The sequence below is a fragment of the Polyodon spathula genome, chromosome 51 (assembly GCF_017654505.1).
Source record: "Polyodon spathula isolate WHYD16114869_AA chromosome 51, ASM1765450v1, whole genome shotgun sequence".
Classification (NCBI taxonomy): domain Eukaryota; kingdom Metazoa; phylum Chordata; class Actinopteri; order Acipenseriformes; family Polyodontidae; genus Polyodon; species Polyodon spathula.
Genome location: NC_054584.1, coordinates 1,632,425 through 1,656,119, shown reverse-complemented (window position 1 = coordinate 1,656,119; position 23,695 = coordinate 1,632,425). Strand labels below are relative to the sequence as shown.

Sequence of the window (23,695 nt, the reverse complement as noted above, 5' to 3'; positions counted from 1 at the left end):
TTCACCCTGTGTGGAGTTTTGTCTCACTGGGGTTAGAAATAGCAAATAAAAATATAGTGAGAGTCAACGAGAAGACCCCACAAGTATAGGAATACAAACACGTGTGTGTGTGTGTGTGTGTGTGTGTGTGTGTGTGTTTGTGTGTGTGTGTGTGTGTGTGTGTGTGTTTGTGTGTGTGTGTGTGTGTGTGTGTGTGTCTGTGTGTGTTTGTGTGTGTGTGTGTGTGTCTGTGTGTGTGTTTGTGTGTGTGTGTGTGTGTGTGTGTGTGTGTGTGTGTGTGTGTGTGTGTGTGTGTGTGTGTGTGTGTGTGTGTGTGTGTGTGTGTGTGTGTGTGTGTGTGTGTGTGTGTCTGTGTGTGTGTGTGTGTGTAATCCCAAAAAGAGCGAGCGATGCATTACAGCCTACCTTTCGTATTTCAATTCGAGAACAAGTTCGGTGGGAATACAGAAATCTTCAAAATCGGAGGTGATACCGTGTCACAAGACTTCTAGTATTTGCCCTAACGCCTTCGCGATATAGAAACGAACCCCTGGACTGCATTGCATGCTCCTTTTGAAATGCACAGTCTGCGCTGTTCCGTCTCAATACCTTCAACGGTGCTGCGTGCTCTGGGAAGTTTGTATCATTTCCATTGTTATATTGTTATATAATATATAATATAATGATATAAGAATTGCAAGAAAAAACGCACATTTCATTGTAAATGTAAACTATACACACATCAGTCATCTTATCTCTTTTACAGAACATTCTCTCGGACCCCCATCCATTGCAATCTTCGCCGCCTCTGCCGATGAAGTCCAGTCCAGCGGTTCCGCTACTTTAGTGTGCCTGGTGTTCGGGGTATCCGAGCAGGCTCGCGTCTACTGGGACATAGCGGGGGGTGTTCGACACGGACTGACCGACTCCGGGTCCGGAGATTCCAGCGACTCCACTCCGGACTTTATCAGGAATCAGATCACCATTCCGGGCGAGGTCTGGAGCAGCGGGGCCGAGTGTACCTGTGTAGTGGAAACGGAGAGCGGGCGGAATGTGAACAAAAGCGTGACACAGATCGGTAAGAGAAGTTTTATATCGCAGTATCTCTACTGCAGTGTTTTTGTTTTTATTCCATATTGAAACTTTATTGAAAATCGTTTAGGAGCTATTCAAACTATTATTATTATTATTATTATTATTATTATTATTATTATTATTATTATTATTATTATTATTATTTTCTGTAATGATACTAAATTCAGCAAAACGTAATAAAACAGCTGAGAGAATCGTCTTAATTCCTAATTTATGTTGCCTGGCAATATTGTAGCACTCATGCTTTTTTTTAAAACTAAACTCGCCATATGATTCTAATTATTCTAATAGTTTACTTAGCTGATTTTCTGATCAGTGTTTTCATCTACACATGGTCTTTATAAAATTATTTTCTTATTATTACCTTTTTAAAATTGGGGATCAAAGTTCAGTACTGGGAACTAAAGTTTTTGACCAAAGTTAATCTGAAACATAATTTAAACAATAAAGATGTATTACAATACCATAAAAATTTAATTGTATACAGCGCCCTTCATACCATGGTACCCCAGAGCACTGCACAAAGTCAAAAACAAAACAATCTGAACAGAGTCCCCCCCTCTCCCGAGTTCTTCATTAATGAAAGGGTCTATGCCAGTGTTGCCAAGTCTCACCAGAAAAAAGCCCAAAATAAGCCCAACCCATTTCAGAGGGAGGGGAGAGGGGGTAGGAATCTAAAATTGTAATGACGTGCATATACATTGACACCAGTCAATCAGGCAAACCCGCGACTCTCGAAAAATGAAAGCGACTTTGTACTGTGTGCTTCGTTGAACACAAATATTTATTTTAATTCTAAATGGAGCTGTATCTCTTTATGTACTAAATTATCGTGTTTTGTGATGCATGTTCTGCGGTAATGGTGTTTTAAAAATTCTAACTATATAGTACTTGCAAATCCTGCCTCTCTCAATTTCCCCTTCATCGTTTCTTCTCTGTGGAGTATATTTTGTACAATCACAAACATGCCGTGCCGTGGATTTTGCTGTCTTGCACTGTCACAATTAAGGGCGCAATGTCCGATTCTAATCCTGCTCAATATTATTTTCTCTCTTCTATTTTACACCTGTACCCCCCAACAATTAAATAATTCAATTAAATAACCTGGATTGTATTCAGGTGCGCTTGTAATTCTATCATATGATGATTCCAGGCTGCCACCCAGTGGTCAGCCTAGTGTAATTACAGGTTTTAATAATTATAAGGTATATTTACAAGGACATCGTACACACAGTATGTGCAGACTATTTTCTTAATGGTGGAAAAATATGACAAATTACAGTAATGATGCAAAAGACTGGAAAATATGATAAATGCTAAAAGATGGAAATCTCCGAACACAGCATAACGTACCAGATCTGAAGGGGCGCTCCCCTGCTTTCTTAATGGAAGTTGTTTAGGCAGGGCGAGGAAGCGCAGTGCGCTGCTTTCCACTTTTTAATGCGTACCCGACAATAACACCACACTGGCACTTAATGATAAAACGGACGGAAATTGAATAATGTGACATTTCAAAACCTAACATGAAATACTGTACTACTATTATGGCGTCCGGTAGACTTTTGCAATATCATTTTGTAGTTCATTTGATTAAATTATGTTAAAAGTAAGCACAAAGGTACCAGATCTCATCATTAAGGAAGAAGGACAGCATGTTTGACCCAAGAGAGGGGTCCAAACCACTGCTGGGAACAAGAAATCGGTCCACACCTTACTAGCAAAGAATGTGTACCACATAACAGACTGTAAACAAATACAACGTGTTCCATTTCTCATCAGCAGGTGGCAGCACAAGTTAAATAGTGCCATTATGAGATATATACACGTACAAACAATTCAGCATAAAAGCGCATTCATTAAAAGTGAATTATTTTAGTTTTTAGTTTTTTGCAATGGGTAGGAAAAGGGAAATACAAAACCAATGGGTCAGCAGCACACAGATTCAGTGTGTGTGTGTGTGTGTGTGTGTGTGTGTGTGTGTGTTGTCACTGTGTGTGGTGTGTGTGTGTGTGTGTGTGTGTGTGTGTGTGTGTGTGTGTGTGTGTGTGTGTGTGTGTGTGTGTGTGTGTGTGTGTGTGTGTTGTGTGTGTGTGTGTGTGTGTGTGTGTGTGTGTGTGTGTGTGTGTGTGTGTGTGTGTGTGTGTGTGTGTGTGTGTGTGTGTGTGTGTGTGTGTGTGTGTGTGTGTGTGTGTGTGTGTGTGTGTGTGTGTGTGTGTGTGTGTGTGTATGTGTGTGTGTGTGTGTGTGTGTGTGTGTGTGTGTGTGTGTGTGTGTGTGTGTGTGTGTGTGCGTCAGTGTGTGTGTGTGTGTGTGTGTGTGTGTGTGTGTGTGTGTGTGTGTGTGTGTGTGTGTGTGTGTGTGTGTGTGTGTGTGTGTGTGTGTGTGTGTGTGTGTGTGTGTGTGTGTGTGTGTGTGTGTGTGTGTGTGTGTGTGTGTGTGTGTGTGTGTCTGTGTGTGTGTGTGTGTGTGTGTCAGTGTGTGTGTGTGTGTGTGTGTGTCAGTGTGTGTGTGTATGTGTGTGTGTGTGTGTGTGTGTGTGTGTGTGTGTGTATGTGTGTTTGTGTATGTGTGTGTGTGCGTCAGTGTGTGTGTGCGTGTGTGTGTGTGTGTGTGTGTGTGTGTGTGTGTGTGTGTGTGTGTGTGTGTGTGTGTGTGTGTGTGTGTGAACGACCGAAGGGAACCACGTTCAAAATAGAACACACGCCATCTGTTATTTCTGGAGAGTACAGAACAACGCCCACTTAAACCTGAGCATTGACCCGCCTAAATATACAGCAGCTCTGAAAGCACAGCAGCTCTGCCCGGTGGAAGGGTAGCCTGTGCTTGCTAATGTCTCTGCTCCTTTTAATATATCCTTCAGTCTCACTATGGATCTCCTCACAGTCACGCTGCTGGCCCTCGCTATACACCGTAAGTGTTTCTATTGTATTTGTATAATTATCAGAGTGGATATTGTAATGTAGAAATTTATATATTAATGAGTTTGTAATGAAAAACGACAGCGCGGCGGGTTTAATACATTGTCTACAGATATTTCCCCTCCTTCAATTTCGGTTCATTTTTCTCCTTTCATAAAATTAGTTTATATACAGGCTTCGCGTGCCAATGAGATGTAAGGGAAGTATTTCATATTTGTGTTTGATCGTGAGGGCAGATGCGTTGATAAGCTAGTTTGTGTTGTCATGAAAACTCAATGAAGTATAAATAAACCCAACGATAAACGCGTCTTCTTCAATGGTTTCAGTGTGTTATTATTGTGTGTGAAACATTATTATTATTATTATTATTATTATTATTATTATTATTATTATTATTATTATTATTATTATTGATTGCATTTATATAGCGCTTTTTATACAAAAGTATCGCAAAACACTGTACAGTACATAGCAGAAAAAAAGAACAAACCACAATGCATATGTATAGCATGTCACACATAAACTTGGAACAGCAAAATCTTAAAATCAAATCTATACCGTACAGGGAGCCAGTGTAAAGAGGCCAGGGCTTCCCGTACAGGGCTTCTCGTTTAAAATCCTACTTCGTGCTCGCGTTTTGTTTAATTTTTGTATTTAATCCTATCAAGCAACATAATTGGCATTTTCTTATCAAATCTTTTTCACGGATACCAGCAGACATGCAAGCGGGAATATAATGCGCAACAGCGCGCACGTTACCTTTACACAGAATAACATAGAAACGAATGAGCGTGTGGCGCACTGGATTCTCACTGCAGCCTGCAGCGCATCGCCGGTCGGTTTGAGGAGAGTAAACGGGTTTCTCTGCTGATATTATAACAGTGTATATGAGCTGTTAATAAGATAGCAAACACATAATGAGATGCGTAATTCATTTTGAATAGAATATCGTTGTTTTTTTTTTAAATATTAAACCGGGAACACAATGTAAACACATTGTGGGTTACTTAGAAATTCTGATTGCCGGTGTTTTCCGCAGACTCTCCTTTAAAAATCTGTTAAGTCAATCGCACACTGAGACGTGTTAATAGTAAAATCGATTTATACGGGCTTATGAAACAACTTTGGGCTTTTAAATCGTGCACATTTTTTCATTTCAAAGCAGAAGCGACTCGTCTTTATTAATTTAAACACAGTCACGCGGAACGATTGTAATAAAGTGGGTCCAGCATAAAATACTTTACTTTTCATTGTAACTTTCTTAAAGATGAGTCGCGTATTAACATGTCGCGATCTCGTTCCTACTGCTTGTTAATCAAACATGAAGATGTGGCCGATGTAAAAGACAAATTAGTTGCTTCACAGAAAGAAAAAAAAAAACGGTAAATGAAATTAATTTTAACTACTGGTACGTTTCGCAGTGTATACACGAGAGGCTTAACACGTATCGATTGAATTCTTAAAGCAGAGTAGAAAAGTCGGGGTGAAGCATCGAAAATCAGAGCCCAGGTTATAAACCAGGTCGATTTAAAATGTGAGAAGCAGTTTCTCTTCTAGACCTCGTCTATCATTGAGTAGAACCGGCGTTTCATTGTGTTATTCAGTGTGGTGCAAACTGGCGTGCAATGGGCATTAATGCGTTCGGATGCGGGTGGGAATGTTGTATGTGTTTGTGCAATGTTGAGTGTATAAGAGGAGTCGCGCCAGTGTGCATGTTGGGTTATTCCCTTGTTTATTTACAGGATTACACTACGCGAAGTGCCCTTAATCGCACACTGGATTGCACTGTAATGATCTGGTTGCAGGCGACACGTTTTTATTTAGGCGGGCTGCTCGTGTCTTTTGTTATTACAATATTTATACATTCTAAAGGCTTTTCTACAATGCAATTTCAGTTTAATAAGAGGCTCCTAGTGTAACGGTTTCAGCTGTATTGATTTATTGATTTATTGATTGGTTTATTATAAATGACTACTTCTGCAAAGTTTAAAAAGCTTAATGTTAATGTCAACCGGTAACAATTGCAATGTTAAAATATCGGGTCGATTGACAGCGATACCGACCGTGCCCTTGCCCCGTACCAACAGAGATATAAATGTTTAGGTTTTCTTTTGGTAACTTTGCCAGTTTACGTTTTGTTTGTAAATGTAGTCTTTTGCGGTTAGGCTAATTGAATTATTTCCCGTTTTTTTCAGGTGGAGAATGCGGCCCGGTTGTCACCCCGCCGCGCTATACCGCCAGACCCGGAGAAAGCGTCAGGCTGCAGTGCAGTATCGGCACCGAGCTGGAGGAGTCCTCTCTGATCAGCTGTTACCGAGAGCGGCTGGGCGGGGTCCTGGAGCTCCTAGCGCAGTTTATACAGAACGCACTTACGAATGGGCGCTATACCGGTGAAATACATAACAAGAACGGGAACTTTTCCCTGACGATTGGAAATGTTCAAAGGAACGATTCGGGATTGTATTTCTGCATCGTCAGAGCTTCAGGCACATTCACCCCCGGCAGGAGCTCCAGGCTGGTTGTAGCGGGTAAGTGTGTTCAAAGTGCAGAACGGCAAGATAGGGCTGGCTATGGTGATTAGTTCACCTGTTGCCTTAACCAGTAATCACTTATCTGCATTGCTGCAGTGTCCCCTTGAAATACTCTCCGATGCGCAATATTATTTCATATCTAAATCGCATGAAATACTGCTTGTAATGAAATAGTGTCCAGAGGAAGCAGACTCTTGAATCTGTATTCAGCGCAGTGAAGATTGTTTTGTACATTCTGACACATCTCACAGTATTAGCATCTGTTTTTATTTGTCTGTAAGAAAAAATAAATCTTAAAAAAATAATCTCTAAACTGTTGTACAGTTTACGAGATTATAAGATCTTGTTTTCTTCAAGGTGGTATGATTGAAGATTCTTTGTCTACTCGAGCAACGCATTACAATGTTTTTAAATGCATTTGGTCCACATTGTTTCGTAATTATATATTTTAAATACAAAGTCCACTGTTGCCTACCAATAATACAACCAGAAAATGTTATTGTAGAGTGCGCTAATAGTAAACTCTTGTCATTGTATTGCAAAGACCCGCAGAGAACCCCGAGTGTGCAGCTGTTCTCCCCGGTCTCGGCTGAAGGCGAGTCGGGCTGGACTGAGCCGGTTCCGGTTGTGTGTTTAGTGAGAGACGCCTCCCCACTCTGGGGGCCAGTCCTCTGGACAATCCCCGGGCTCTCCGCTGAACCCCCGCCGGGGCTAGACGAGGTGCTGATAGAACCTGACGGCTCTTACACCGTGACGAGTCACACCACAGTCAGCGCGGAGCAATGGGAGAGCGGGGGAGCGGCGTGTGAGGTTCGCAATAAAGCCACCGGACATGTTTCTGCATCCGGAAAAGGCACACATGGGAATTCCATTTTTGGAGAAGGGGATACAAGTAAGTATGAGTAGTTTATTATTATGAGAAAGATTCGAATTTCCTTCAAAGTAGGCCTCAAACAAATACCCTTAAATAAAGTAGGACAGCAGGGCGGTGTGCTTACCGCACCGGGGCTTTAACTGCCCCTGTCACTCCTCTCAGATCCCTACTGAATATCTGAAGGAGACTTAAAATGCTGTCATTACAGGCCTGTGAGTTTGATCTCTGTCAGGAAATAGTATCGCATATAACACTATATATTTTATTCCCTTTTCCAGCCTGTCTGCATGTTCTATATTATGGAGTGCCTGGAGTTTGCGTTTTGTTCTTGATAGTGGTGACTAGTGTATGTTTCTGTAGGAAAAGACTGAGAACAGGTAAATGAATCTTTTTCTCATCACTTTGCATGAAAACAATATTAACAGCGGGACGGAGGTTCAACCCATCTGGAGTCGTGTGGATTGTGATTTGTGATTTAGAACAGTTCTTAGCTGGATAACACATGCTAATAACCCGTTTTTAATAGACTTTTTTTTTTCCTAATTCACGATTAAGAATTTGTTGGAAGCAGTTTAACGTCCTTTCTCATCTACAGTATGGGCAAGCCCACTGGCACCCCGGTTATCGTAACACGTTTCTAACACAATCTGCTTTTGGAATTGACAGTGCAAAGAAACAGGAAAGTGGAACTGACTGCTCACCACAGTGGCACAGGACCGAGGAAAACAAGAGAGGACGCGGTAAATATTGAGCAAATAATAACTCTGGGTTTACCAATCTATTTAGTTTATGTTTAGAGAACAACTAACATGCTTTGTTTTTTTCAACGCCAACAAACACCTCTTTGAAAAAGATATGCATACAAAATATCATCCTATACACAGTCATATTTAAAGTCTTTGATCTCAGAAACAGATTTTTTTTTATTTTTTTGCAGACCGAATATGCGTCATTGAATCTCATCAGAACAAGATGATATCAACTTACAGCCCATTTGAAGTGGCGGACTGCAGGCTCTCAGCCTACATGTTTATTGTGAATTTCGACGTCTTTTTGACATTTCCCAAACTCCAAATTGTATTTAAAAATCTAAATTTTTAATTACGTGCGCCAGCTTTATTTGTTCTTGTTTGTTTGTTTCTCAGCTTGTGATCCTTATAACTTCAGAATGTCTGGTTGGATCCGCCATTTTGTATAGGCTGAGGGCCCACAATGGCAGGGGAATGAAATCAAACCTTTGTGTGTTAATGGGAATTTAGATGCAACATGGATGAAGGCTGTCGTTGAAATAAAGACTGATATTTTTCTATTTTATTTTAGTTTGTTTCTATTGGTTCGGTAAACCTTGAGACAAAGTTGGACAGCAATAATGCGGCAAAGTTTCACAATGGGGTTAAGAAATCGAAGGTGAGCCAGCAGGCATATGGTGATCCAAAAGGAAAAGAGAACACACGAGCCTGCAGGGGGCTACTGTGGCTGGACGACTGTGCCATTATTACCTCAGTAACACTTTACATTAAGTGTCTCTAATAACTGTGTATTATAGTAGTTACTAGTAAATAAATTACAATTAGCCTTAACATGTATGTATACAATGTACTTAACACGTATATTTGTTTGCGAACCCTAACCCTGACCCTAACCCTAACCCTGACCCTTTTCTGATACAATTGTGTACTTAAATATATTGTGCAAAAAGTTTTACACTTTAAACACATTGTAACTATGCTGAATAACATTGTAATTATGTGTAAGCAAACATGTATTTACTAAGTAGCTAATGTGTAAATACAAAGTAATTAGAGACACAGGCCCTGAATATTCAAAGTGCCTGCCCACAGTCCGAAACTCCCGGCTCCCTCTGTTTTAACCCGACTCTTATCCCGAACGTTTTAATTAGGTACCCAGGTCATTTGCATAACATTCCTCATTCTGTCGGAATTTGGGTTTTGCCACTGTTCTCATCCTTCCTGCCCGTTTGGGATTTTTGCTCGGAACAAGAAAAACAGTCAGAAAGTTAAACCCCCCGCCACAAAAGCCCTCGCCGACGGTCGGAAAAGGTGGTATATTCAGGGCAACGGTGTAAAGTGTTACCATGTCGGTGGAGATTGAAAGATGAACCTGTCTAGCGGGACGGTTCTGAGTTAATTGCATGATGAGAGTGACTATGCATGTAATAGCGATGGATATTTTAATACCGCTTTTGTTGGCTTCTTTTGGCATCTATACGGTAAATAACGTCATAAAGTTGAAATAAAAATCAACACTTTTATGCTAATAGTAGTTCCTGAGCACAATCTTTGTTTTGTGATTTATAATAAACCGATACATTGGTGTGAGGGGGCCTTATAAAATACATCCTTTCTCACATTTTATTATGAACACTTTCAACCAATCAATCAACCAGTCTTTATTTTATATAGCGCCTTTCATAGTGGACCACCATCACAAAGCGCTTAACAAGATACAAGAAAATCCATAAAACTTCAAATACAGAGAAATGCATAATACATGATCTACAGAAAAAAAAACATGCATAATACGTTAAATACAGTGGTTGTATATTGAGCTCGTTACTGTGCATTGACCTCGTTTTTGCTAGATTCAGCAACGAGTGCCCCATGTACTCTTGGTGAGGTCGATGGAAAAACATTTGCTAGCACCTCCATCACCACGGAAATATAAAAGGTACACAATTAGGTTTTCAAACCGCATGTCTGCATCGCTGTCGCACCTCTGTGTGAATGTTGTTTGCAGGAACTTGACTCTTTCTGCTCAGGTTATGGTCAGTGCAGTTCACTCGCTTTTTTTTTTTTTTTTTAAATTCAACTTCAAACCTTTAACAAAGACTTAAAATACAAGCACTGGCTTACAACACAAAAACCAATACAGATTACAATGCATCTTAAACCTGCATTGCATTATTCTCTGTAAGTCGCCTTGAATAAAGGCGTCTGCTAAATAAACAAATAATAAATAATTATTATTCAAACAGAAGGCAGAATCGCTTGTTCCAAAGATTATCAACGCGTCTTTCCAAACGGGTTTCTCGCCCAGATCGCGCCAGATTGACATTTCTTATACAGCAAGAGACTCCCTACTGTATTAACATATATAAGAAAGCAATATTAAACAGCAGAGGGGTCCATAGATTCAGCCGGGTTCCATTATTCAAGAGGGCGTCTAAAATACAGAGCCTTCTGCTCTTAGAACGATCTCTTATAGAACTTTAAAAAAGTAAATGGGCCACTCTATTTCAAAAGTCCAGGTTTAGGCATAACTGTTAGGGTTAATCATACCATTTTCTTAACTGTGTTAGTGTTGCTGCGCGCGTTGTGTTAGGAATGTGGTTTGCAATTTGTGAGACTATATAGTGAAGTCTATATCAAGTTAGCACCTTCTGCAAAGCTGCAAAAGAAACTATAGTATTTTTGTCCTGTAAAGTGCTTTGAGATACACTTATATGAAGGAGGCTATAAAAATAAACTTTGATTTGATTTGATTTGATGCCAGACGGACATGCATTTTTACGCATTATTACGCACGCACGCTTATCAGTACACTCGATAATAACCTTGTTTTCAGGCTTCTTTTCGGGAGTGGGTGGTGCAAATATATCTCGACATAAACAACAGGGGTCTTTGGGGTTTGGGGGTGTGGCTTGTATTTCACTGATAACATCGAGAGCTACAGTTTAGACGCTGCCCAAACCGCACGACACCTGCACTTTCCCTCGCAGTCTCTGCTCTGACACAATGGAAACTCTGAATGCGAGGAATATACACAGGTATTAATATGAAGCAGGAAATGGCAGCGGTCAGTGTGAGCGAGAAACTGCTTTTCAAAAAAAATCCAGCCAGAATTTATTTGACATTTAACTTTTGTAGGTGCCATCGCTTCTCTCAAATTACATTTGATCAGTCACCATGCTGCACATTTGTATCGCGGTCATGCTGTGTTTGAAAGGTATTTATACCATTATTGCTATTATAAAAGTAGAGAATAAAAGTGTTTTCCTTGAAATAATTATTTTTTGTCTCCGTGTTGGTGATAGTTGGCTATTTGTATATTATGTGCTTTGAAAAAATATAAACGCTAAGTAATCGCACTGATAAAACGAACGTGTTTTTAAAATCTAAACATTATTAATATTAACAATGTATATACCGTATGTAGAATAATATTTCTCTTTATCATTCTGAATTGGCCTTTAATTTATATTTTCCTAAATAACTAGCTTGCATAAAAACAGATGCTGAATAGTGAACAAAACATCTGAGAATACAAGGAAATACAAAACTGATTCCGATTTCACGGGCTGAAAAGAACAGTTGTTTTGGCAGGCTGGGAAAATATAGAAACATCTTCCTATAAACACTGTCATTATTATTATTATTATTATTATTATTATTATTATTATTTATTATTATTATTATTATTATATATTATTATTATTATTTATTATTATCTATTTATTTGGCAATCGCATTTATCCAAGGAGACTTACAGCGACTATTAGTATGAGCAATATATACTATAATATATTAAATATATATATATTAATATATATATATATAGTATATCTTACAGTAAGTGCAAATTATACTACTGAAGTACAATATGAGATAAGATGCAACACGTTAGGATTACAAGCATTTATATCTACAGTGACACAGTAGTAGTGGTTAATTGTTATGTACACATAAATATACATTTTATATACATGCCTTTAAAGTAAATGTTATCTTTTTTTCACAGTTTACTGTAAAACCAAATGCTTAAAAATGATGCATAATCCAATACAGCAGATTTGAAACTCATTTCTGCTGGGATTCAATTACAATTCTGACACTGTTACTAGCTGCTGTTTCCTTGCAGACAGTGTTAGTATTGAATAATTGCACACGGCGATGATAGTTTGTATATTTTAATAAGCTGCTATAAAGATGCGCGGCGTGGTTATCCAATTGAGAGTGTCTTGTAAAGCTGTAGATGTATTCCAATACTGTAGACGCGCATACAAACACAGAGGACACCAGCAACATGTGCGGCGCCTTTGCAGTGTAAAGAATATGCAAGACTAATATGCGTTTAAAATCCGCGGCGGAAAGTTTTAGCTTTTACAGTGTAGAGCCACCATAACTCCAATCATCCGTAACCGTGAAGTATAACACATACAGAACGCGAGGAAGGCATTGAATGAAACGCCTGTCTGATTAATATGTTTTGTTTTATGTTTAAACTTCACCTACACACACACACACGCACAGTGTACACACACATATATATATTGTGTGTGTTGTATATTATATATATATGTGTGTGTGTGTGTGTATTCCAATATACGACTGTGTCATGTGTGTTATCTCATCACTGCATATCTGTTATTTAATTCAACGGGAATACAATTTCACACACGTAAACGTTGAGGGAACTTAAAGGTATAATTCATACAGCATCATCCATACAAAATGATAAACCCATGTTTGAAATTGCCTTTGTTATTTTTCTAATGATTTATATAAAGAGATTGTTGCACTAAGACGAAAAGACTGATGCGTTTGTTTTATTCCTTTTACTGGAAGCACTTTGCTTCAAAGGGCACACAATACAGAACAATTTCCATAGAACACATATTACCAGGTAATAATGCAATTCATTCACGGTTACACAGTAATTACAATGCAATGCAGCCAAGACATGTACTGCGTTGTAATAATCTTTTAGAAATCTAAAACGATTGCAATCTTATATTCTTAATATGCAACACTTTAGATAAACAGTAATTGAAGTTATCTTAATTACATTGGAATTACGCTAGCAATTCTTACTCAATATTTGCTATTATTATGTTTCTATGCAATATATGTACGCGCAGTATTGGCGAGTGTTTTCAATGTTTTGTGCATATCCCAGTTTATCTAGGAGACAGCGCCATGTTGCACCAAACACCGGCTCACCAGTTTGCTGCGGCTGGAGACACCGTGGAGACTTTCTGTTCCTCAAGCGAGTGCTCCATAGACTTGGATCTGCTGCGCTGGTTCGTGAAGAAGGACAGCGAAATGATCGCTCTGAACACCAGCTGCAAGGCAGGTCCTGGGTGCAGGGTCACTACGAGTCGAGCGAGCAATGGGGACTGCGCGCTGACTATCCGGGACGTGCAGCCCGTCGACTCCGGGGTGTATTACTGTGCTGAATACAGTTCTTACACCATGACCATCTCCAACGGATCCTTACTGATCGTCAAAGGTAAGAGGGATCCTTACTGATCGTCAAAGGTAAGAGGAATCAATCCATCAATCAAAACCTTTATTTATCATTTACAGCGACGAGCTGGCAAGAGGCTCACACCACCCCAGCCAACAACACCACACAAGAAGAAGTAAAGAACACACCATCAATCATAATACACGAACCATAAATCTCAGCAGCAACTTAGCGGGTACAGATGTCAGTCAGAAGAATTCTGGGCATAAATAACTAAACGAATTAAATTTATAGATTCCAATCTTGCAATAACGGGGTGCAAGTCATTGTCCTCGTGTGCTATTAGGCAGTTAGGTGCCACCTGTCAGACCTGCTTATTTATAAATAGTTCACAATCTCATGACGAGGCAGGACCAATCGATTATAATCCGTAATGACACACAGAAGACTTTTCCAGTCTAACCATGAGCTATATTGTTAAAAAATGTAACAATGTACGTTATGTAAAGTTTACTGTTTGTTTCTGTAAAGCTAGACATTTATTGTAAAAAACAAAAAAAAAGTTCCAACCTATTTTAACGAACGCTTATTTAAATCAAGACTGTATGATTCTAGCTCTGAGGCAGCTGCTGCCAGTAACTCCGCGTTCCACTTTCTCTAGACTCAGGCCTATAAAATACACATGATGCTCTTTCATCAGCTCTAATGTTGAACGGCTGCAGTGTTTCAAGGGTTTCGTACGGTGGTAGAATCTATACTGGTAACAAGAAACCTTAAAGGCTGCCATGTTCTACTGGTTCCAGTCACTCCTTTAAAATAAATAATTGTGCTTACTGGGGATGTGTTTTCCTAAAAATAAATACAAACACCAACGATGTAAAAAGCGGAAGAAAATACATTATAATCTATCAATGTAAATCATCCACGAGCATGTTGGATCCTTTAGAGGTTTGTGGAAGGTGTCTTGCCCCTACGGTCTGAACGTTGTAAAACTAGAGAGAAGTTGCATTATCATTGAGTCGTTAGCAACTTTTTTTCCCCCTCCTAGTTAGAGAAATGGAGATGGTTCAAAACCTATGTGACAAACGGACTTCTGCTAAATGCGTTGTTATGAAATAATGAATCATACTTTCACTTCACTTTGAATGTTGCTCTTCATCTATGCAATAGCTGAATATTTTCCAGTTTTGGATGAAAATAATTATAAGTCTTTGTACTTTGAAAAGACTTCAGAAACGTGGATCACAATGCACAGTTGTTCTTTTGTAGTTTTTGCAAGTGGAAAGTACAAAGAGCCGCCAACGTTGCAGGAGTTTCTGTTGTGAGGCAGCGAACAGGGCCCTGTTTCTATATACACATGCGAATGCGAGTTTGGCAGATACGATATTAAGCTGCAACTACGGAAAGTTGCGTTTCCATATACCAACACTCACACCATTCCTTCGTAAAACCATTCGTAATTCATCACCGCCAAATCTGCCGTCGGGTAGATACGAAAGGTCAGTCTCACCTCGTTTTCTTGCGTTTCTCGCGTATGGTTGATAAACAAATTGCGTCTCTGATGCCTGCTGTATACCTGCGACACAGAGCGAGAGAATTACAAGGAACGTCAGCGCGCATCAATTACACTCGTCAATTTGAGGTGGCGGCAAGAACACCCTGAAGAACTCCATGCTGCAGGTCGCCATGTGCGGGACTAGCCATGCCTGGGTGGTAGCCTGCGCCCCAAATAAGTTATGATATGTATGCTTAGTTTACATTGAGATTAATGTAAATGTCATTAGAAACAACACTTTGTGCTGTGAACACATTCTTTTGTTTATACTGTTGGTTTATATCTCCTGGGGTTAGGGGCTGAGTTATGCTGCCTGTCTGTAATTGTTTAGTGGGTGGAGTGGGGGAGGGGACTGCCTGAGCTGAGAGATGTGGAGATAAATAAAAAAAAGACTCATGTGTAGTATTTCGGTAATGTGTGTGCAAAATAAACCACTCCAACAAAATACTGCCTGCGTGGAGGCTGCTTTAATTATCACAAGCTTTTACTCATTCATCATTCTCTCACATCTTGCCGATTCACTTTTCCCGTATAGAATGAGCGAGGTATCCGAGGCTACCTTTCCTATTTCAATTCCGACGCTAATTCGATTCGTACGGAGTATAGAAACGCGGGATACGTGTTCGTAATTGGACGTGATAACTTCTCGTTAGACCTTTCGTATTTCCCCGTGCGCATTCGGGATATAGAAACAGCCCCGCCGGTGAAGCGGTACGTGGCGCTGTCCAAGGTGCTGACCGCATTAGCCCGTCGTAACATCCGGTACTTTCCAGCAAAGGGTTGCCTCACTCGTTTCTGCTCGGGTTTTTTGCTTTACTGCCGATTTCTGTCGTATTCCTGACAGCTTTTAAGCCACTAGTTTCTATACCAAGTTTACAAAATGCTTCTGTTTAAAATAAACTGCACTCTTTCATAGGTAACCAGCTAAGAGAGCATGCCAGATAATATTCAGATCTACATGTCATTTAATCATATTGATGTCTTTGTAGCACCCGGGAGAGGCACTCGTTCTTTTCGATCAGGGTGGGATCAGGCAGGCAGAATACCAGAAGGACATAAACTAGAACCACAACAATATGCAGGGCAATGAACATCGTTTCATTAAATACAGGTGGTTAACTATATTTAACAAATAGGACAAGTCCAGACTACACAGTCACGGCATGGGGTTTGCACTGTTCAATAAAAACAAAACAATACATCCTCAATTATAATTAAAAACAAAGTGCAGTGCTGCTTGAGACAATCGCGGAGACGGGGCTTACTAAACAACAGCAAAACCAATACTTTAAAAACTCCCCGTCTCCAGCACTCCTCTGAAACCCCAACGCCTTTAAAATACTAATTTCTGAAACAGTTAAACACACACACACACACACACACACACACACACACACACACACACACACAGAAGAAGGGGGACAGGGAGCACAGCAGGAGCCCCGCTCTAAATGTCGGCGGCTATTTCTTTCATTTTTCTCCCCAACCCACCGCCGAACACAAACCAGTCGAATTCATTCTCTGCTCCTGCTGACTGTGCGTCCAGCCTCCGCTCCAGACAAACCCGGGTTCACGTCACAACCACAAAATCCAATCTCTCGAATGGATCTCTCGAACTTTTAAACCAAGTGCTCAGCTGCTTAATTATTCAATTAGTACCTATAGGGGCTGAGAACAGGAGAGCATCAACGTGCCAGTGAGATCCGTGCAAATCTACAACAAAATAACGTGCCAAAATAAACGTGCTTTATGAATGTGTTAAAATAAAACAAACATTAAACCAAACGTGACAAGTCAAAACGTGAATACTACAATAACAAAATCAAACGTGCCTAAATAAAGTGACGTGGGTCAGCCGGTTACATCTTTTTTATGTTATTATGTGTTTATTTGTTACATTTTCAGACAATTCCACACAAAATACTACAGTAACGGTCCTGGCCCCCGCTGTCTCCGGCAGCGCGCTCGATTCCAAGGGGACGGTGACATTAGTGTGTCTGGTCCGGGGTCTCTCCTCGCCCGCACTCTGGGTCCAGTGGTTCATCTCTGGTAACCTCACAAAGTCAGGCGCTCCAAGCTCCTGGACCGAAGGGAAGAAGGGTGGAAACGGAGAGAGCCACAGCGCCACAAGCAGGCTGACAATCCCGGTGGAGACGTGGCGGAGCGGGGCGGTGTGCGCATGTGGAGCGCAACTGAACTCGAACACCGTCATCCTCAGCAGGAATATCTCATACACAGGTGGACTGGAACCGAAATATGGTAGGTTTTCCAGTAAGGATTGATAAATGCACGCTGACGTGGAGCAATACTTTGTCAATAGCACCAGTAATGTGCAATATTGAATACTGGAACATTTAAAATAATATAAGCTTACATTTAATTCGGTTTAATCTTTGAAGTTATTAATAATACCATAGCCCTAATTTATTTTTTATAATTTTTTTTTAAGGTCTGATTCGTAATATTATAACGATTGATCATCTTGGGGCTATAGGACGATTTATGCTGCTCAATCAAATACTGTTTACATGATAACACATTGTTATGTGCTTTTAGTATGTCAATGTTTAATGCTTATTTTGGTCACAGTTTGAGTTTTTGATGATATTTTCCGACCATAAAAACATTATCACGCGTTTAAAATCTTTTTTTGAATGTTCTTTGGCTGCTTGCCTGTAGTTCTCATATCTGCTGGTATATAGAGCCTGTGTGTGTCTCTATAGAGCCTGTAGTTCTGTGTAGTTCTCATATCTGCTGGTATATTGTGTGTCTCTATAGAGCCTGTAGTTCTCATATCTGCTGGTATATTGTGTGTGTCTCTATAGAGCCTGTAGTTCTCATATCTGCTGGTATATTGTGTGTGTCTCTATAGAGCCTGTAGTTCTCATATCTGCTGGTATATTGTGTGTCTCTATAGAGCCTGTAGTTCTATCTGCTGGTATATTGTGTGTGTCTCTATAGAGCCTGTAGTTCTCATATCTGCTGGTATATTGTGTGTGTCTCTATAGAGCCTGTAGTTCTCATATCTGCTGGTATATTGTGTGTGTCTCTATAGAGCCTGTAGTTCTCATATCTGCTGGTATATTGTGTGTCTCTATAGAGCCTGTAGTTCTATAGAGTGTGTCTCTGTAGTTCTCATATCTGCTGGTATATTGTGTGTGTCTCTATAGAGCCTGTAGTTCTCATATCTGCTGGTATATTGTGTGTGTCTCTATAGAGCCTGTAGTTCTCATATCTGCTGGTATATTGTGTGTGTCTCTACAGCACGATGCCTGTAGTTCATATCTACTCTATAGTGTCCTGGGGGGCTGTGGTATATTGTGTGTGTCTCTATGTCCTGTATTCTCAGTCTTACCTGGTATCGTTCCTGGAGCAAGGAAGGTATTATATACTTCTTCATGTTCATTGTACTAGTCTCTATATCTAACTGATGTATTGTTGTGTTACTCCTATCCCACCATGAGCTCTCTTTATAAAGATGCTCTTCGCTGTGTCTAATATGTGCTGCATTTGTTTTTCTAGCCCGGCCACAGAGCACTGAGACCAGCAGACCCGAGGACTGGGAGGTAAACTGAGCACAGACAAACAAGGGCATTTATTATTATTATTATTATTATTATTATTATTATTATTTATTATTATTATTATTATTATTAGTAATATTAGTTATAGAAAAAGCTTTTTAAAAGCTTTAGTTCTAGTATTAATTTCTATCTGGTACAAACTGCTACAGGCACAGTTCACATGGATGTATCACAGCACTATCTGGAGCTGCTATGTACATGTAGAAAAAAATATATAGGCGATACTTCTTTTGCAGGAGGGAACCGAGGTCACCTACGCGCGCCTGGAATTAACATCCCAGAAGAAAGCACGAAGAAAGAGGCAAGCGTAGCCAGAGAGACCAAAGATCGTCAGCGGGCTGAAGTGAGAGCCAAGCTCGCTGGTCTTTGTTTTAATAACAAAAAGCAAACCGATACTTTTTTTTTTAATTATTCTTTTTAACTTTTGAATATATAGGCCCTAAACACAATGGGCCCGTTTCACTTTTTCTGTTTTTAACTCTCAACTGATAGAAAACAAACTGGCTATACATTGAATGACAAATGACGTGAAAGGCATTTAAAAACGCGCTCCACTTGTGCCTGACAGACCGGCAGAGAGACGGGTCAGGTGGGAGTCAGAGCTGCAGCGGCGCATTGGGCTGTTCAACGGGCAGGGAGCAAGCAAGCAAGCAAGCAAGCGGAGCAGCAACACCGCGCCAGCGGAGCTAGAGAGGCGAGAGGCCGGGGGTGAGCTGGCTGCACCCCCCGAAGGCGGCCCTCTGCACCCTCTATTTAGCTGCGTTTTAAATACAAGTGTTTTTGTAGTATTTTAATATTAACAATAAAGACCGAATAACTGGACTTGTTGTCTGTGGTGCCTCTCTTTCCCTCCTTGCATTAACTGCTGTTATAAAACTCCTGGCACAGCGAAGGCAGATCTCGTTGGTTCGGTGGCAGCTCGAACGCGCTCCCCGAATCCTAAACACAGCAGCCTCGCTGTTTGGAGGTAGTTGGCAGCGTTTTCTTTTTTTTCAGTGTTTCATGGTATAAAATAAACAAAACAAAACAAAAACTGGTTTCTATCTCGCGCGTATTCAACTTTTTGAAAAGACAAACCGGCTCATTTTTCCTTTTTCAACTTTGAAATACACGAGTTAATAAGTAGCTGGTTCATTTTTATAGGCTAACCGTTGCATTTGTAATATATATATATATATATATATATATATATATATATATATATATATATATATATATATATATATATATATAAAATGAAAATATTGCTTCTAAAATATTTTAAAAGAGTTGATCCACGCCGTCTCTCCTGTGAATCGGAACACCTGGAGCAGCGGTCTGTTGAGTGGCTTCATTCATGAGATTTTGATGTGTTACTAAATCAATCTATTATCAGGGATTCGCTCAACTAGCTGTATAATATGAAGTGAACACGGATATTAATAATCACGGTAGAAAGGCTTTTTTACTGTCTAATTAATATTTTACACCGGAAGTACATTGCTTGAATTCGTGAATTATTACCGAAGTTAGCACGTCAGTTTAAATCGACAATTTTCAATGAAGATGCCTTGTATAGTTGATATGAAATGGAATATGTTTGACCAGCCCTTAATCTCTCATGCTGGTAGTTTGCAGTTTTTTCAACTTTAAAACCCTACTGCAAGACCCTAATGTCTATTACTTTATTAGTGACAGACTTTTAATAATAAGCAAAACACAAAGACAGATAAATCTTAGTCACCCGCGACAGAATATTCTGCCTCCATTTGTCAGGGAAGCTGGGACCGTTACAATTTTCAAGTCAAGACTGAAAATGCACTTTTATAAACTTTAAAATTGCTGCTTTTGTATTATTATTGTGTACACTGTTATTTAAATCTGTTATTTAAATGGTCTGATTGTGGCAGCTGTATGTGTGCCATTCTATACAAATGCATTGTGGTTTGTTGTTTTTTCTGCTATATACTTGTGGCAAAGTGGTTTGCAGTGTGCTGGTGCAGGAGTGACGCAATGATCCTTGAAAAACACACTACGATAATCCAGGTGCAATGGTGTTTATTTATAACCCAAAAGTCACTGTAAATAATAATGAATGGTAGTACACAATGATGTGTACTACACAGTATAACCCTGGGGGTTCAGTCCCAGAATAATAAACATGGTATAAACACACACAAAACACAACACGGTCACAAGTCCAAAGTGAGTGCTGACATGCAAGAGATGAAACACAATTTATGAGGTGAACAACAGTGCTGTGTTGTCCAGTTTTGTGCTGGCCTTTAGCGACAGCTCCTGGTACGTGTTTCGCTGTCTAGTAATAAAAAACAAGCAATGATTAGACACAGAAAACCATTGAATAACCCTTAATAACCATTAAGAGCACAACCTGAATATTATACAAATAACCTTCAGTAGTACATTTTACTGATGCTTAGAGCAACCTCTAAACAGATCAAAATAACATGTGGTCATTATTTCAACTGTTTATATGATGCACTAATCATCAGTATATAATACATATTGGCATATGTAAACTATTTGGGTTGAGTTCTCTATAGATTTTTCTACACTTCACTGTAGGCGATTCAGGAGCAGGGAGGAGACAAGGCTGTGGAGCGCAATTCTCTTGTGTCCCTGGTGGAAACCTTCCCTCTGTCTGCCGCTCATGCACTGAGACAGCGTTATCATCTGTACCAGATGGGGAGTGGGCTCACACATCTTCAGAATCAAGGACTATGCTTTTCAGAAAGAGATTTTGCAGGGGTGATACCAATGAAGCCTTTATGAAAACCAAACAATTATACAAGTCCATAATACACAAAACAGGCTTCATACAGTGGGGGAAGGCAGCAGCAGAGATAGGTTCCAGAGATCCCAGCATACTTCTGAAGGCGGTCAAGAAGAATGCCATGATCTATGGTGTCAAGAGCAGTTGTTAGGTCAAGGAGGACAAGCACAGACCCACCATTCTCATTGCTAGTCAAACAGGAGCATCCTTTATTTACTTTTAGTACTGTAACGTATACTTACATAATACAACAGTGCCATCTAGTGGCTTTATATAAGGTTTGTTGCTGAAGGGTCCAGCCTAGTTATCCCTGCATCAATGCAACAAGAGATCCTTGACAAACTACACGAGGACCACCAAGGAATTACAAAATCCAGGGGAAGAGCCAAAAGTTCTCGCTGGTGGCCAGGACTCAGCAACAGCGAGTTGGGATATACTACTCTCCAGCCCACCTTTTCCCAAGAGCAACGGAGCTGCAGAATATGCAGTCCAAACAGTAAAACAACTCCTGAAGAAAACCTGAGATGCATACTGAGCACTTTTTGCATACCGCTCTACTCCTCTCGCTAATGGATTCAGCCCAGCAGAATTACTGCTAGGAAATAAACTACGCTCTACAGTTCCCCCTGATTTCACGAACCCTCCAGAAGATAGAGAACCAGTTGAAATTATGATAAAAGCAAGACTTTGACAGGCACAGTAGAGCGAAAACTTTGAATATTTTGCAACCTGGAGATCACGTCTGGGTGCAGGACTCTCAACAAAAAAAGATAGTACAAGGAAAGGCCAATACTCCCCACTCATACTGTGTCAGGATGCAGGGACATAGCTCTCGAAGAAAGAGACGACACCTCACCATCGCTCAGGGCGAGCCCTCAGATTCATCAGAACCAAGTATCATCACAGAACCAGCAGGTGAGGCCCCATCAGTCCGTCTTGAGACAAAAGGGAGATCTCCAGAGCCAACACCTCTAAGACAATACCCAGAGAGAGAAACAGGACTCCCAACCTTTTCTGAAGGACTTTTTGAACAGTAATGTCTTTCTATGTTGGGGCACAGAAATCCCTGTACGTATGGCAGAAGATTCAGGCAGTCTACTGTACCCTGTCCTTCAATAGATTATTATGTGTTTATATTTTACAGGTTTGGTGTTTATTAAAAGTACTGAATTGCCATTGTATTATAAATAAACATAATCTGAACTTTCCTTTATTGATTTGAATAAATCGTGAAAGATGGAAATCATACAGAATATATATATATATATATATATATATATATATATATATATATATATATATATATATATATATATATATATATATATATATAGCGAAGGGTTGTCCATCTCATCCAGGCCACGCCTAAGTTCGCGTAATACCTGCAGCCTACATCATTCGGCGATCTCCCTCCGATTTTTTGGTGTTGAACTTTATTATTAATTAATAAGCATATCGTCTCTAATCCAGACAAAAGTCTCGTGTAAGCCAAATCACCATCTGATCCTTGAATACGGCTGATCATTCATATGGATGATTTTTAAGTATACCTATTAAAAAAACGCACTATTGCAGCGGTAACTTTAGCTGACTAGAGTTAGTCTAGACGCCTGATATAATCAATTTTTGTTTGTTGTTAAAATTTCAGACATACGTTGTCGCACTGTTGAGTGCATTGTAAAGCAGAGAGAACGTGATGTGGTCATGTGACTCAGAACAGAGAGCGAGAGAGAGAGAGAGAGAGAGAGAGAGAGAGAGAGAGAGAGAGAGAGAGAGAGAGAGAGAGAGAGAGAGAAATGAAAAGTTAAACCATTAAATTAAAACAGTCAAATACAAAATTGAATGAGAGAAAACATTTTGTTTTAATTGTGAAATTAGAAAAAACTAAAATAAAAAAAACAGTTTGTAGAAATAAAACAATTAATGCAATGTAATAAGATTGGAATATAAAAAGGAAAAAAAAACATTTCGCAGAAATGCAATCCCCGCCTGCCCTGAAGCTCTGTGATGTTTGCAGGGTTGTGGGTTGGCTGTTATGTCAGCCCCTGCTTGACCTACATGAACTATAGGCCGGTATGATGTGATCTGAGAACAATGTTCTGTTTGAAGTGTCTGCGGTCTGAGTTCGGGCGGGCATCGCGCTCGTGTTGCTGTGCAAAGAGGATCTCTTGAGCTACAG

General features: G+C 39.9%; 2 protein-coding genes and 1 long non-coding RNA gene across 4 annotated transcripts; all 3 read left to right on the top strand.

Annotated features, from left to right (window-relative positions):
- Positions 1 to 3,826: 3,826 nt before the first annotated feature.
- On the top strand, positions 3,827 to 8,709 carry LOC121306992. Of its 2 annotated transcripts, XM_041239048.1 has the most exons (6): positions 3,827 to 3,984; positions 6,188 to 6,520; positions 7,068 to 7,415; positions 7,676 to 7,774; positions 8,064 to 8,137; positions 8,335 to 8,709. In XM_041239048.1, exons 1-6 carry the CDS (start codon positions 3,942 to 3,944, stop codon positions 8,371 to 8,373), a joined length of 936 nt encoding a protein of 311 aa, XP_041094982.1. In that variant the 5' UTR covers positions 3,827 to 3,941; the 3' UTR covers positions 8,374 to 8,709. The 2 variants fall into 2 exon arrangements, with proteins under 2 accessions (XP_041094982.1, XP_041094983.1); XM_041239049.1 differs by lacking the exon at positions 7,676 to 7,774.
- Positions 8,710 to 11,059: 2,350 nt separating this feature from the next.
- On the top strand, positions 11,060 to 17,526 carry LOC121306914 (signal-regulatory protein beta-1-like). Its single transcript, XM_041238938.1, has 3 exons — positions 11,060 to 11,363; positions 13,314 to 13,646; positions 17,065 to 17,526. Exons 1-3 carry the CDS (start codon positions 11,324 to 11,326, stop codon positions 17,439 to 17,441), a joined length of 750 nt encoding a protein of 249 aa, XP_041094872.1. The 5' UTR covers positions 11,060 to 11,323; the 3' UTR covers positions 17,442 to 17,526.
- A 979-nt stretch (positions 17,527 to 18,505) lies between these two features.
- LOC121307009 lies at positions 18,506 to 19,565 on the top strand. Its single transcript, XR_005948261.1, has 3 exons — positions 18,506 to 18,540; positions 18,682 to 18,725; positions 18,980 to 19,565. It is a non-coding gene; the product is annotated as an uncharacterized LOC121307009 (long non-coding RNA).
- The last annotated feature ends 4,130 nt before the right edge of the window (positions 19,566 to 23,695 follow it).

What these genes read in the sequence shown, in the direction of transcription:
- LOC121306992 (XM_041239048.1), top strand. Translation starts at nt 3,942, where the DNA reads ATGGATCTCCTCACAGTCACGCTGCTGGCCCTCGCTATACACC. An exon ending in CTCCAGGCTGGTTGTAGCGG is followed by an intron (nt 6,521 to 7,067) that starts GTAAGTGTGTTC and finishes TGTATTGCAAAG; the next exon opens with ACCCGCAGAGAACCCCGAGT. An exon ending in TAGGAAAAGACTGAGAACAG is followed by an intron (nt 7,775 to 8,063) that starts GTAAATGAATCT and finishes TGGAATTGACAG; the next exon opens with TGCAAAGAAACAGGAAAGTG.
- LOC121306914 (XM_041238938.1), top strand. Translation starts at nt 11,324, where the DNA reads ATGCTGCACATTTGTATCGCGGTCATGCTGTGTTTGAAAG. An exon ending in GGTCATGCTGTGTTTGAAAG is followed by an intron (nt 11,364 to 13,313) that starts GTATTTATACCA and finishes TGCATATCCCAG; the next exon opens with TTTATCTAGGAGACAGCGCC. An exon ending in ATCCTTACTGATCGTCAAAG is followed by an intron (nt 13,647 to 17,064) that starts GTAAGAGGGATC and finishes TTACATTTTCAG; the next exon opens with ACAATTCCACACAAAATACT.